Source organism: Hyposmocoma kahamanoa, unplaced genomic scaffold, assembly GCF_003589595.1.
Source record: "Hyposmocoma kahamanoa isolate Upper Pololo Valley unplaced genomic scaffold, ASM358959v1 86, whole genome shotgun sequence".
Lineage (NCBI taxonomy): Eukaryota > Metazoa > Arthropoda > Insecta > Lepidoptera > Cosmopterigidae > Hyposmocoma > Hyposmocoma kahamanoa.
The window spans coordinates 16,319,455-16,334,632 of NW_020654289.1; the positions used below are offsets into that span (position 1 = coordinate 16,319,455).

The 15,178-nt window shown below is 35.6% G+C and overlaps 1 protein-coding gene across 1 annotated transcript in view; it reads left to right on the forward strand.

The window, feature by feature from the left end:
* Positions 1 to 14,836, forward strand: part of LOC113234694 (zinc finger protein basonuclin-2-like) — a 33,977-nt gene extending 19,141 nt beyond the window's left edge. The window contains exon 2 of the mRNA XM_026470134.1: positions 10,880 to 14,836. Coding sequence (XP_026325919.1) covers positions 10,880 to 14,035 — 3,156 coding nt within the window. The 3' untranslated portion in view covers positions 14,036 to 14,836. The remainder of the gene's footprint in view (positions 1 to 10,879) is intronic.
* Positions 14,837 to 15,178: the final 342 nt, after the last annotated feature.

Genomic DNA, 15,178 nt, shown 5'->3' on the forward strand with positions numbered 1-15,178 from the left:
ATTCCCGGTAGGACCAATCTGAGAAATGACTTTTCGAAATTGGTTCTGGTCTGGGTGTTCTGGGTTGTTTATGTATGCGGGGCTATGAGTTTGTACGTAAAAAAATTGCATAGGTATATTTCGATACCACACACGAAATTTGTTGTGAGTTAATATACCATTTTTTGCTTTTTGACTTTGTGAAATAGGTTAACTGCTATTCAATTTAACATTATAAATGTACATGGGGCGTTTACAACCTGTATCTGAACCACTTCATACATTATGTACATTTTGATATGCACAGGGCCTTAGAAGGTTATATGTACTATAAATAAAAATTCCTAAATAAACAAACAAATAAACAGCTCTACAAATATGTGTACATCTTCAATTTAGTCTGTTTCATAATCAGTTAAAATCACAACCGAAAACGCCTAAAGGCAAAGGGGACGGCACCAACGCAATGTCTTTTTATTTTAGCTCTTTTATTTTGTCACACCCACCAAACCCGATCAATACTTGACCTCTGGCTTATCCAATTATTATTTAATACCCATAACGACGCACGAGGCGCCTTAAGCCGAGATTAAGATAAGGCGTTATGCATAAACTACGTCTTTGTACACTTAACTGGTGACACGCCCCGGATTTGCGCAGATGCGACTGTAAGTTATGTTTCGTGTGTGATTTTCTTTTATCTGCAAGACACATGAGCGATTTTGGTTGCAGAACCACCTACAATTACTACATTGTATATTAAGGGCGGTAAATAAGAAGTTACTATGAAAATAGACTCCATATAAGAGGCTCGAAGCCGAACGCTGACGGCTTCCATGACTCGAGGTGTGGAAATTTTATCCTCTCGTACTACATACAACGTTTTCCATCACATTTGTGAGGAAATAAATATAATGACGATTTATTTCTTTTATAAATAAATATCGCTTAACAAAACAACAATTACAGACTTGCAAATGTAAAAAAAATGGCCTTTTTGTTTTTTTATTTATATAAACAGATGGCCAGCTATTCTTCCATAGATAATACAACTCGAACTAAAATGTTGTAAAAGACAAAAACGCTTAGCCATGATGGTAAAGAAATAAAATTAATAATTTCAAAATACTAAGCATTCTGCTGAATTTGAATTTATAAAATTAATTCAGCAAATGTTTAGTTTTTTTTCTATACTTCAAACTTACATGAAATAATTCAGATTTTTCGGACATTTAAACTTTTTGCTTAACCCTAACTTATAAGAGAAATACAGTACAATTAAATTTTAAAACATCTATTACCGCCATAAGGCGGTATTGTAATGAAAAAGCCCGTGGGCGTAATTCAGCATCTGCATGTTATGGCACTGTTTACGAGAATATGTGATGAAATGTTAGTTAACTAGTCACATTCGACCGTAGTTCAGCGGCGTCGTTTCTGTTAAGTAGTACTCAGCCACATAATCAAGTAATGAATACAAAGTATCACTGCAAATTTATATCTATGTAAATGACCTAAGTATGCACGTACGCCCGTTATTTTAGTTATTGTGTTCTGCATATAGGTCTGCAGGAAGATTTTTTTTTTCAGATATTTATTTGTGTTTTCCTTTTCTTAAATGTGATTTTCCTGTACAATAAATGATTAGGTAAATACATAAATAAGGAGTTTAGACAGTTCGTATGAACAAAAACAAAGGCATATACACCTTTTGAGATTTAAATTCCACTCTATGTTACATATGATAAGATTGTTCAAAATCCAGCATGCTGTTGAATAATACCTCTAGATCAACACAGTAGTTACAACATTTGTAGGTACCTGACCGATACGTCGTTTCTGCGTACTGTATGAGAGTCCCCTAAGCGGGTGAAGCACTTGTCCAAGCTATATCATTACGTGCATTAAACTCGATTCAAGATAATTTCGGTAAATCTAAATTGTATCAGCTTAATGGAAAATGTCCACAGATTACGGTGTCGCCTTAACATGTTATTTAAAAAAAAATTAAAGGATTTTTTACTAAAGTATTTTAGGACGACAATGGAGACCAAATCGAAAATATAATATTTTCAGATTGTCTGTGCTTAGGAAGATATGACCCTTAAACGTAATTCGATACCCCACCGAGTAAACGTACATTACCCGGTGTTCTTGACAGTCGTCTTCACAGAGTCACAAGTTAATTTAAGGTGCTATGTATACGCTTCTGTAATAAGCCGGTTCTATAAAAATCTCGATTGATATTCGAAATTTGCCATTTACGAGGTTTAAAACAATAGTGGAATAAAAACGTTATACCCTATGTTATTTATTATACAGCTTCTGTGTACTTGGATGACCCTTTTAACTATTGTAGGTTGTCTTGACCTATCATATCTGAAATAAATATTACAAATGATACCGATTCGGGTGAATGCAAATTATATTTAAATTTATATTTAGTGCACTAGTGTATTTTGATTAAAAAAGGACTGACAAATTTATCGATCCCCATAGACTACATATGAACTTGCCGTCTTTGTTTGTATGACGAAGTATAACATAGACGAACTTTAAAATGAAACAGTTTCGAATTCAAGCCGTAAATGCAGAGTTTTGTGTCATTTATGACTTTAATCAACGTACCATTCAACATTAAACTGGGCTGGCATAAAATAGGCATATCCGTGACGTCAAGCACTAACAAAATAAGTTTTTTTTTATTATATCTAGCGACGGAACGAGCAAGTCGTGCGCCTGTTGGTAAGCGACACGTCTACCCTCAACAGTTACTGGCACTCTGAGCTTTAAACCGCAAAGATCTGAGGAGCACTGCCCCTGCGCCGGTCACCCTGAGTCATAAAGTTGACAAGTCCCATGTGCCTGTAATTTCACCAGCGTCCTTATCTTACAAAACCGAAACGCAATAATGCTGACATTACTGCTAGGTAGCAGAAATAAGTAAGGTAGCAGTACTTCCCTGGACGAACCCTTTCACCAGGAGCTGTTGCTGAGCTGCTATTAAGTACTAAACTAAAAAAAAAATATTTATTAGCATTATTTAAAAAAAAAGCTTAGTTTGCGTTTTTCCGACTAGGTATGCCTTTGTCTAATCTAATAATCTTATAAAAGAACAATTATGAAAGCAGGGAGAAAATACGGAATAAACTAGTTAATGTTCTCACTACCCTACAAATGTGGAATTTTAACATTTGACAGTCAACTCTCTTTAGTCTATCTAGACCGAAATCCGCCACCCAACTCAAATATGAATCCAGCACAGATATAATAATACCTTGGAGATTACCAACTATAGAGTGCACACAGAGAAGATAAACTAACTGGCTATTATATGAAAGTTCTATATTAAAGTGTTCATGAAAGTCGTTATAGTTGATTTTATGACTTTATAGAACAGAGATTTTGAAATAAATAACTTTACCCAACTACGATCTTTAGGATCCATTAATCAGGCTTTAATTACTTTAACAACCATTGTAGAGTATACGTACTTTTAAAGAAATATACTTATTATAACTATATCTGATGTGTTTACCTTTCTAAGTATATCTTTTATCATACTCCTATACCATCAGTGTATTAGGAAATAGATCAATCCAAAAGTTGAAAATTTCGCCGCAATGATCACTTTAGGCAAGCAGGTTGGTGACCTCAGTAAAGCTACAATCTAATCAACCCCAATCCAACCCCAAAGCCCTTTAACTCCTGTCACTTATATCCCTTTTTCCTATTTGCTGTATTTTTGATGACAAAATTAAAAAAAAAATCAATTAGGATACATGGATCATCATATGTTTTGCCAGGAATAAGACGTCTCTGTAGCCTTCATATGGGATCTAAAATTAAACTTACTCTAAATTTATAACTCTAACTCACAGTGTATTGGCAATTGTACCTGTTAAAATATTTCATGGCATCATCTGAAGATTGGAATGCGTCTCAAACAAAAGAGATTTAAATAACGCTTCTCGTCTTTATTGAGAGGTCAGCTAATGTTGGTCGTTGTTATCAGCGTTATCCTTCAAGATGTTTCCTGGCATATCTAGTTTATTCTCTTTTCATCAAAAGCGCTTTTATTACATGAAAGTCATAAAAATTATGCGAAGCGTACGAAACAAATTATGTATTCAGTACATCCTTGTGAAAAAGTTCGTCCAGGGCAGTATCTTACCTATTTTTCCCGCCAAACAGTAATGTGAGCAATACTGCGTTCCAGTTCTGAAGGGTAAGAGCGTTTGCGCTCTACGTCCGATTCGTATCAGGGGGTCTACTCTCGATCTCCGTCCGACATCCGTCCGAAACAATTACTGTCAAATAAGTAAGTAATTCGACAAAATTAAAAGACAAGTATCAATTATGAAGCTTCATTCGCATCACGCGTCTTTTCATTTGGTCAAGTATTGCTTATTTGGCAGTAATTGTTCCGGACGGATGTCGGACGGAGATCGATAGCAGACCCCCAGTTCCGAATCCGAGAAATGACGATCCGAAATGTCACTCCTAAGTGTCATTTTATCTCTAGGTGTACAAGATATTCGTATTTTCTCGGATTGGAATCGGACTTAGTGCACAAGCGACCTCGGATGTGGGTTCGAGTTTTCTAGATTTATGTAGTCTCGGATTCGGAACGTATATGATCGGATGCAGTGGGCAAACTTATCAACTTATGTCTCATGGTGACGGGCGCTATAACAGTGCTCCTCAGATCTTTATGATGAGTGACACTGCAATTGTTATGGACAGGCGTGTCGCTTACTACAAGATGCACAACTTTTTATCATAATTTTTTTTTCTCCTATTTAAGTAAAAAAGTCAAGGAATAAATTCGTTCGTTGAATCTTTAACGCTCTCTCCTGAAAAGTTGTCATTTTACTACGACCAATCAAGAAAATTAGCATAGCTAATATCGTAAATTTCTTTATCAGCCTACGTTATTGCAATGCTTAACAAAGACATACCTTTTCCAAAACCACGGCGACCACCGTGGTCGAGTGGCTTGCATCGTCGTCATCTCTGAGGTTCCGGGTTTGATCCCCGGTCTTTTCTATATTGTCTGGGGGTTTCTCTGGTACCGTCGTTGTTCCCGATTTCCATAGACTAGAGCTTTAGTTACTTACTTTGGGGTCAGAGCAACATATGTGATGTTGTCTAATAACAACTAGCAAAAATGTACAATTCGTTGACCTTTCTCATTTCTAAAACAAAACTTATGATTCACGAGATCTCAACAAGCAATGGGACGTTAATCAAATTAATAGACACACACAAAATGACCACCCACATGGTGATCCATTCATTGTTAAACAAACGACAAATATTGACATAATCGCTATGTTTTATGTTTACGCACAATGTCTACAAGTATACCTATATATTGAACAAAAAAGTGGGAATTTATTGTTTATTGTCATAAAGTTGTATATTTGAACTATAGTTCGTTCTACTTTTTTCTGTTATTAGAGTGGCACTACTTACGTAGCAACTATTTAGTAATCTGTGGCACAACACACGGAACAAGAAATCCGTAGTTACGGCCGTTTTCCCATTATGGATGACCTACAGACTTGAGAGTCGATTGGGACTGGAACTACGAATGTATGACAACGCGATTTGACAGTTTGGAATAGGGCAGTCTTTTTAACCGACTTTAAAAAAGGAGCAGGTTCTTAATTCGACTGTATGTTTTTTTTGCATGTATGTTACGCGAAAACTTTGTGAATCGATTTTGATGATTCTTTTTTTGTTCGAAAGAGGGTACCAGGAGTGGTTCCATTTAAATTTGAAGAAAATATTCCACCTCTAAGGGTAGCAAACTAGGGAATGTATGACTTTTGAGGTCGGTTTTATTTAGTACTTTGTAGTGAGAATATCGTTGACGGACTTCGAGAGTAGTCTCGTAGTTACGGCCGTTTTCCCATAAAGGTGACCTCACCTTTATGGGAAAACGGCCGTAACTACGGATTTCATGCTTCGAGAATGGGGCATCAGGAGAGAAATTAACAAAATTTATACATAATCATTCACGTGATAATGGCCACGGAAGACGATTTACAATGAAACATGTTATGAAAAGTCAGAAGCAAAGGCACCATGCCCGTGTTAGAAATAAATTGGAGAATTTTTTATTGCAGTTTATATCCAACTGGGAAAGCCAATAAAATTGTTTACAGTATATAAAGCTCATTTATTATATAAAAAGTTATATGAATTCTCATATTTTTTTAATATAATAATAAGCTTTACAAGGAAAATTTTCCTGATAATATGTGTACTATATATAGATCCAATCTATTAATCATTTCATTTACTACGAACCCATTTAATGTTCTTGAACATCTGCCATTCAATAGACATGCAGCTTTATATACAAATGATTATATACCTAACAATAGCGATTACAAAGGCTTTATTAGCTTGACACAAAGTTCAAAATTACAGGTTCGTAATTATCCATTACACGAACAACTTTTGTTATTTTTGTAAAACATCTTAGGAGTCTGTTTGAAACGCTGACGTCATAAAGCGATAACCCGAAGTTAGAGTTTTTTGGTTTAAAAATTTGTTATTTGCGATTTGGTTAGCAATCAAACTGGTTTCGAACATTGATTCCCAAAGTAGTCTACCTGTATGGACCTGTAGGGGTCCACTTCAACTTACAAGGGGTCCACGTCAGTGAGATAAATCCCCAGGGGTTCACGTTTGTGAGAAAAAATAGGGGTAGGGGGTGCATGAGATGTTATTAAGGGTCCACGACTGTGGAATAATCCATATTGCACAGATTAGTACCTATGTAAATACATAATACGTTCTTCTAATAGACGTATATAATATGAGTGTGCGCGTTTACTATTATTGTTATATAAATTTATTTATGAAATTCTTAAACATTTCACAATAAACACGATTCGGGAAGATAAATCTTAATATCATTTTTGTATTTCAAGTTTCTCACTAGCACTGTGTTAGCTGTCAAACTGACAAATTGACACGTGGTCTACCAGACAAAATAGTTTGGGAACCTCTAGATTATTGTTTTTGTTACCTATGTAATAAATAAGTTTTTAATTTTGTTACCGACTTTTAAGCTTCACCTTCATCGTAATTCAGGTCTCTTAGGGATATAAACGCACGTCATTATTACGAGTAGACGTCTAGATGTCGTAGGCATTTCGGTGGTATTGACATTGAATTTTAGTTTAAGAAGTTTAATACATATCGAGTTCTTAGGTTTTCGCGATTGTTACACATAGAAAATGAAACTATTTTTCCGGATTTAAATCGCGTATATTTGTTTTTTCAAACAAACCGACGTTTCGGGTCCTTTACAGGTCCCATGGTCATGACCATATAATACATATTTAAACATAATCAGACGTTTGACAGTTTATTGGAAGAAATTTAGGGGCAGGAAAGACAGAAATACAATTTTACCGCGTTATCTTTCGCCTCACACGGTTAGCCGGCTGGACGTTGGCTATCCAAAACACTCTTAATAAAACGAAAAGTCTTTTTCAGAGGACTATTAACGGCAAAGGATAATTAAAGTATAAATTGCGAAGTAAGTGTATAGTGTCTAGTTATGACTAATTGTAGGCAGGTTGCAAACTATGAAACTTAGGACTTATGTGTACGAAAGTGATTCGAAGTAAATGTTTATAAATGGTCTAATATGTTATTTACATGATGTTATTTTCATAAAAGTATTGCTGAGAAAACTGGTTTTTAGTGGTATTTTTTACAGATTAATTGAATGCGGAGAGCGTATTAAATAAAATGATGTAAAAGAATGTAAGTTGACGTTTTTGCTCAAGACTTAAGTTATTTTGCATATAACAATAATAAACAAAACGCTGTATAGGTAAGACAAAAAGTTTCCTTTTTACGCGGCAAGTAAGTACGATACATCGGATTGTTTATCATCGGCAAAGATTTCCCATAAGAAAAAGTTAAGCGCATGTTTAAGGCGGTCATTACGCAAATAGCAATGCCTTTTGCGCTTCACTGTACACTAACCGGTTCGCTTACTTCATGTATCATACCCTGAACAATATGGCATGTCACGACAGCGAGCCAGCGAATAAAAAAAAACAAAAAATGATCATCGCAAAATGCACATTTTTTCAAAACAACATAAGAACCAGACCGTAAATGAAAGCAGTAAGGCACACTTCATAATGTTTCTTATGAAAAATATTGTGAATTATGTCCGCTTGTCCAGTAGGCGTGGGTCAAGATATGTCTGCAATCATACGCTTCTCATACAGGTTACTTGAAAATATACTCTTTGAAAGTGACAATAAGACATGTAGGTGTAGCAAGGCTCAGTTGGGCGGTCAGTAACCTCGGTTTAACTCCGCAACTTTGGCCGATTTTTGCTTCTTACTCTTTTTTTTATTGTTCACTGTTGACAATTACTTTGAGAATTCCCACAGTCTTCGGCGAGGGTATTTTAGTTACTTGAAGCTACAAAACTTCAAACGCAACCGGCTCTTGTTATAAATTATGTCACCTATCTGCATATGTCAAATATGAACATAATATTTCTTATTAATGTGATTGCTTTATAACTATGAATTCGTTAACCTTGAAACATCTATTATATTTTGGCATTTATGTTGAACATTTTACTAGTTCATTCAACAAAAAACATTCCAGTCACTTAATTGGTGCATAATTAAATGATTTATTACTGATTTATTTATCTTAGAACTCAATTTTAATTAGTTATTTACATTGCATTCAATAAAAAATGTTACTAAAATATTTATTTAGTTTGAACTCAAAATTCAAGTATAGATACATATAGAGCGAATAGCGTTTACACGTGCTTACATAAATATAGAGTGCATTCATGTCATTCAAAAAACGATAACATCCCATAACATCCTACTTAAATACTTAAAATGTATTTAAACATGAAATAAATAAGGTACTCAGAAATTGTATTCTCTTAAAAACACAATTGAACGTTTCTTCGAAGATCAAATACCAGGAGGTACTCACCATATTTCCAATAAAAATGTTATTTCATTAAAACACCTAAATTATATTTTGTAATGATGTGTGATTGCTTAAAAAGGAGCTACAGATTCGCCCGCTAGCCCTTATAATGACAATTCGAAAAACTTTTTTTTTTTACTAAATTACACCCGGTCTAGTACTTGCACAATCTTTGATACTGAAATTGTTAAAGAGTGAACGAGAACGCCTCATGTTCGTCTAGAAGATACCTGTTCACTCTGAAGGTACTGTTATATTCACCTAGAAACAATCACTTACATATCATCTGTTTAAAGGTAAAACCCCATAAGTGATATTTTAAACAAAAAGTCTTTAATTTTTATAGCTATAGTAAGAAAATCACTATCTTTCTACATGTCAAACTCAATAACAAAAAAGCTATAAACTTAATAAGAGTTTTACCTGCAGAAAGATGATGCTTTTCTTACAACAGGTACACTATTTAGAGAATTTTTGAGGAAAATGTCACTTAGGTGGTTTTACCTTTAAGCAGACAATATAGCCGTAAGAAAAACTCTTTAAAATTTTATCTCACAATAACAACATAGACACTTATGAAAGACATCTGGCACTTAATGAAGAAATTCCGAGAAAATTGTATAAAATATCATCTCAAATTGGTGACAATTACACAAATGATATATCCCTTACGAAACACAAACAAAAAATGCAGTTTATAAACTAAGTAAGTACACGAAATTGCTTTTGAAACGCTCTATAATTTCGTCCCAAGTCGAAACGTGTGTTTTTGTTAAACGACACTTTATTAGCCCTGTGTTTATCCGGATTAGAAACGAATTCTTTGTATTTCTTGTAATTGCCGTTTGGTTAGAAATTGCCTCCGTCTGAAGGCAAACGTCGGTTTAATTTTCACCAGACGGGGTAATGACGCCACCCCAACAGTTTCACAGTATAATCGAGTGACAAGGACTTTTAAAGACAACAATCGGCACTAGAAAAGGTCGGTTGCACGAAGGCTTGTTCAGCATACTGTTGATGTCGATTACACAATGACAAATTGTTTTACATTAAAAATTTGTAAAAAGAATAGAATACTCTCGAAAGTGTGTAAGAAAACACTGACATGTATGAAGAGTTTATTGCATTGTGTTGTGTGATAAAAATATGTTAGTGTATATAAGAGTAGCTGTGCTTTTTTGTTTTGGTTCGTACTAGGTGAATGCATTGAAAGTTATAGGAAATAGGAAACTCCTATCGCCGCTTATATGCGATAACACACAAGAAACACGGTTACGTTCGAAATAACAATCGTAAAACTTAATGTTATCTCATTTCAACATCTGAGTAAAACACTAATACCGACCCATTCACATTAAACGTTGCTTAGAAAGGAGTGGCCAAATTAGCTTGAACTCAACTTTGACAACGCCGGCCCTGAATGCTTACCAAATGAATAGTAATTTAGTTTTCGGATTAAATCGTTTCAAACACGCGACACAAACCACTTTTCTATTCTCGAGTCGACTCGAAACCGTCATTTTACACAATTTTACCCAATTGCTCTCGGTTCTTGGAATTAATTTGATATTAGCCTTTGAAAACGCAAGGTGTGGTTTTGTGTCGGCCCGATAGTTATTTTGAAGAGCCATTCCAAACCAGTGTTTAGGGTTTGCTCTAGACTGGATAATCTTTTACGATTAGCTATATTCATTCATGGTAATTTGATTGAATGAAATCCTTAGTTTATAACCTTGTTTATGATAATTGATACACTAATGTCCTGTTCGAACTTCATCGTTACAATATCATTATGTTTGTTTGTTACAACATAGTTTAAAATTGCCTCCACTTTAAGCGTTTAATACTCTTATAATAAAAAAGAAACCAATTCATAAGAAAATTTCTGTTGTTACAGGAATCTCAATCAAGCAACTCTGAAAGATGGGGTGGAAGAGGTCCGGAGCACAACATGGCTCTACAGCAGATCCTCAAACTACAAGAAGCCAGAGCCCTCCACAAAACTTCTCTATTACCAATTTACAAGAAGAATGGCCTACCTTCTCCTGGAGCAAGTCACAGCTACGAACAAGTCAGAGATAAGAGGGATTATGATCCTAGAGCTCTTGACCAGTTGAAGTTGGAAGCTGAGTTCCGTAGGCTCATGGAACATTCTGGCAAAGACGCCAAAAATGAAGACTCTTTAAAATATTTTCAACACATGATGGAAGCGAAACAGCACTTTGATTACATAAAGAGCATTCAAGACAAAGAAATGAGAAAGGATTCCAGGAATAACGATAATTTAGAAGTGAAAAAGGAATCGACATCACCCGCTGCTAACCGGTCATCACCTATACACAGTCATTCGCCGCTTCACAGAGCATCTTCTGCTGAAGGCTCGCCTAACCACAGTGTCCGCTTATCAACCTCGTCCAGTCCTCTTTCTACTACTAGTCCAGTCAACTCATCTCCTTTAAGTCATCTCCAAAACATGCAACCTTTCGATTTTCGTAAACATAAAATCAGTGAATATAACGAAAAAGAAGAGACAAGGAAACCAAACTACGATATCAGCTCAGCAGAAAAGGCGATAGATTTGATGAGAAGTCAATTTCTGAACTTTCCGTTACCACCTAACTTACAAATTCCACCAACATTTAGCCACTCTGCAGCTATGGTTGCTGCTCTCAGTCAAAATCCAATGGGACTCGCCTCGCTACAAGCTCTCCTTCCTCAAATGTCCGCCAAACCAGTGGAAAATAATGAAAGCAAACCTAACAATTTAAATGAAAAACCAAAATCAGACGAACGACGCACTGACGAGGAAAACATCCTTAATTTGAGTAAAGATGCTTATGTCGACGTAGCACAAAGTACTAGAAACATGATGCTAGGCAAATGCATTAGCCCACCAAAGAGGCAATGGGGCGCATCTCAATTGCCCTTGAATTTAGGCACACATTTCATCAATCCAGTTACTGGAAAGAAGAGAGTTCAGTGTAACGTTTGTTTAAAGACATTTTGCGACAAAGGAGCTCTAAAGATTCATTTTTCGGCTGTACATCTTAGAGAAATGCATAAGTGCACAGTTGAAGGATGTAGTATGATGTTTAGTTCCAGAAGGTCAAGAAACAGGCATAGTGCAAATCCAAATCCAAAACTGCACTCACCTCACTTAAGGAGAAAAATTTCTCCACATGATGGTAGGAGTTCTCAGATTCATCCAGTTCTCATATCACCACACGGGGCTGGTCTAGGTATGCCGCCTGTTATGAGTTCTATGCATCCATTTGGCCCGTATCCTCTAATGAACGCGCCGCATAATTTGAGCCAGTTTCCACATAACGTTCATCTAGACTATAAAAATAGTATGAACTTCTCACCTACAATTGATCAAACGCATATGCGACGTGAATCTGACTCGGTTGAAAAAGATCAAGATGGCCAGGGGGATTCTGATGAAGATGATGGTATCGTCGTGGTCGCAGGAGATGACGATGACGACGAAGGTGATCACATGGAAACTAGTGATTATTACTCCAACCTCAATAAGTCAATTGGCTCAGTAGATTCTGAAAACGAATACGATCAAAGAAGTGTCAGCGACAACGATAATGGAGATAGTAGGAAAGATGAAACTGCTAACTCAGAAAGTATAAAAAGAAAACGCAAGAATTTAAACCCGACTCGTATACACAATAATATCGCAATGGATACACACAAAGCCGATCAAATTATGAACGACAAGGAGCATAACGAGGAAGAAGCTCTAGATTTAAAAAGAGTGAAAACTGAAGAACCTGATGCTCATCACAAAAGACATACTGAATCAAAAGAGACAGAAGAGCAATTAAAAATTAAACAAGAGTATTCATCACTCAAAGACGAACCTAGTGAATCAAACTATAACAATGCACAAGATTTACGTGTAAAAGAGGAAGCTATAGAAAAAATAGACTGCAAAGCGTCTGATAACATTCCGTCTAACGATGAATTTTCTTCTGAAAATGCTCTGAAACGATTAGAGAGTCTTTCAAAAGGTGACTTCCCAAACATGTTAAAAAGAGCAGATGCATACAGTTCCTTGCCCTTTAACTTATCAGTGAACGAAACGATGGAATATGCAGATAGATCACCTTCTTCATCAGTATCCAGTTACGATTACAACACAGAAGAAGCCCATGGACAGATTTTTGGTCACTTCGAAAATGGATTCTTCATAAGTACCACAGATGTTCCAGTAGACCACGAAAACCCGGGCAAATGTACAGTTTGCGGAAAGTTGTTCCAAAATATTTACGTCTTAAAAACACATTACCAAAACGCACATTTGAAACTCATGTACAGATGTACTACTGAAGGTTGCAGGGCCGCATTTCCCTCAAAGAGAAGTAGAGACCGGCACAGCGCAAATACAAACTTGCACAGAAAAATATTAGAAGATTTGCGAGTACGAGATGAATCACCAACAAGAATTATAGAGAAGGCACGTGAGCAAACAGATTTGATGGCAAGATTTAGCGACGACGAACGAGCAATACCATACATAGAGTCACATAAATACTATCGTGCAAAAGAAAGTGATAAACTAAAAAGTCACATTAGTCAGATTCCTTTTGGAACTCCTTACGCACCTCTACAGTTACCTGAAGCATATCTAAATAATCGTGATATGTTCGCTCAGCACCCATTTCTTTTTACGCCTTTTGGTATGTTACCCAACTTCCCTCCCATTCCTTTGGGTTTTCTTCCGCCGGGGTTGAACGCTTTTGGCTGTCAAAATACAAACTTTTCTCCTCCGCTACCTAGAAAACTGAGTTACTGCATAGAAGACGAAGCGCCGCGACCGAATAAAGATGGCACATATCCATGTCGGGCTTGCAGGGAGAGTTTCAAAGATCTGGCCAGTCTAAAGCATCACTGTGAAACAGTCCACGTACAATCATTACATCGCTGTTCCATGAGCGGTTGCAATGCTGCGTTCTTTTCAAGGACTAAGCGTAACATTCACTACGAGGCCCATGTTACTCGAAGACAGAACGGCAGAAGTCTCCACGTCAGTCCAACGTGACCTTATTAAAGTGCTTGCATCAATGAATCTTCAGTGCATTTGTGATGTCATTTAGAATTACCAAATAGATTAAATTTAGTGTTTAAAATGTACAAGTCAGTACCTTCAATTCTCGTAGAATCGTGAGTGGTATGTAATAATTTCAATGTTTAATATCTGTACATATTTAGCGGCTGAGCCGTTTCTCCGTTTGGCTATGTGTATATAACTTTACTGTACGTTTCAATTATATAGTAGGTAGTATTTGTAAAATCAACATTCCATAGTAATAATTGTGCAATAAATATGTAAATAAATAATGTTAGATGTGTAATGTATGTACAAAACTAATGTTATATGCCTAATGGTTAGATAACATTGATTTAATAATGTGACGGACAAATTAAACCTACACCAACTCGGTAAAATACTCTGGAGGACGTAACTCAGTTTTTGAAAGTGACCTGTCAATTTATTACATCAATGACAAAATCATATCTTGCTATTTTGGTGCTAATATACTTCAAAATTATTTCAATAATTATCTCTTCAATGTATTCTAATTAATTAAATAATGTAAATTTAATAAGTTTGTGAGATTACTGTGAATATATTAAATGTATAAGAACCAAAAAGTATTAAAACTTAAGGTTGTATTTAGGGTCACACCCAACTATTCAGCTAGTACGTATCAGCACTGCACCTATTACTAAGAAACATTATCGGTTTTATTACCGATTCATCAACGATTATTGAAACACAAAAAGTACTTTTTAATTATTTAACAGTGGCAAATTGGTAGAAGAAGCTTTATTTGCTAGCATCATGGTAAGATGACTTCCCGTTAAAACGACGCGCATAGCGACTCAATAGTGGTGCTGATGTATGCTGTACAGTGAGTATTGATCCTTAATTATAAGAAACGAAGCATGTTATCTTCCTTTTGCCAAACATTAATTAATACGTAATAAAAATGTTTTGAAAATTATTAGCTTGTCTGATTTATTACACTTGTATTTACCTGAACTTAATTTAATGGTCGGCTGGCTACAAGCTATAAATCAGTGTACATGAATTAAATAAACATTAAATATACAAGGTGATAAAAAAGGGTCAACAATTTATTTATTTATTTATGTACACTTTAGCATATCACGACAGTAT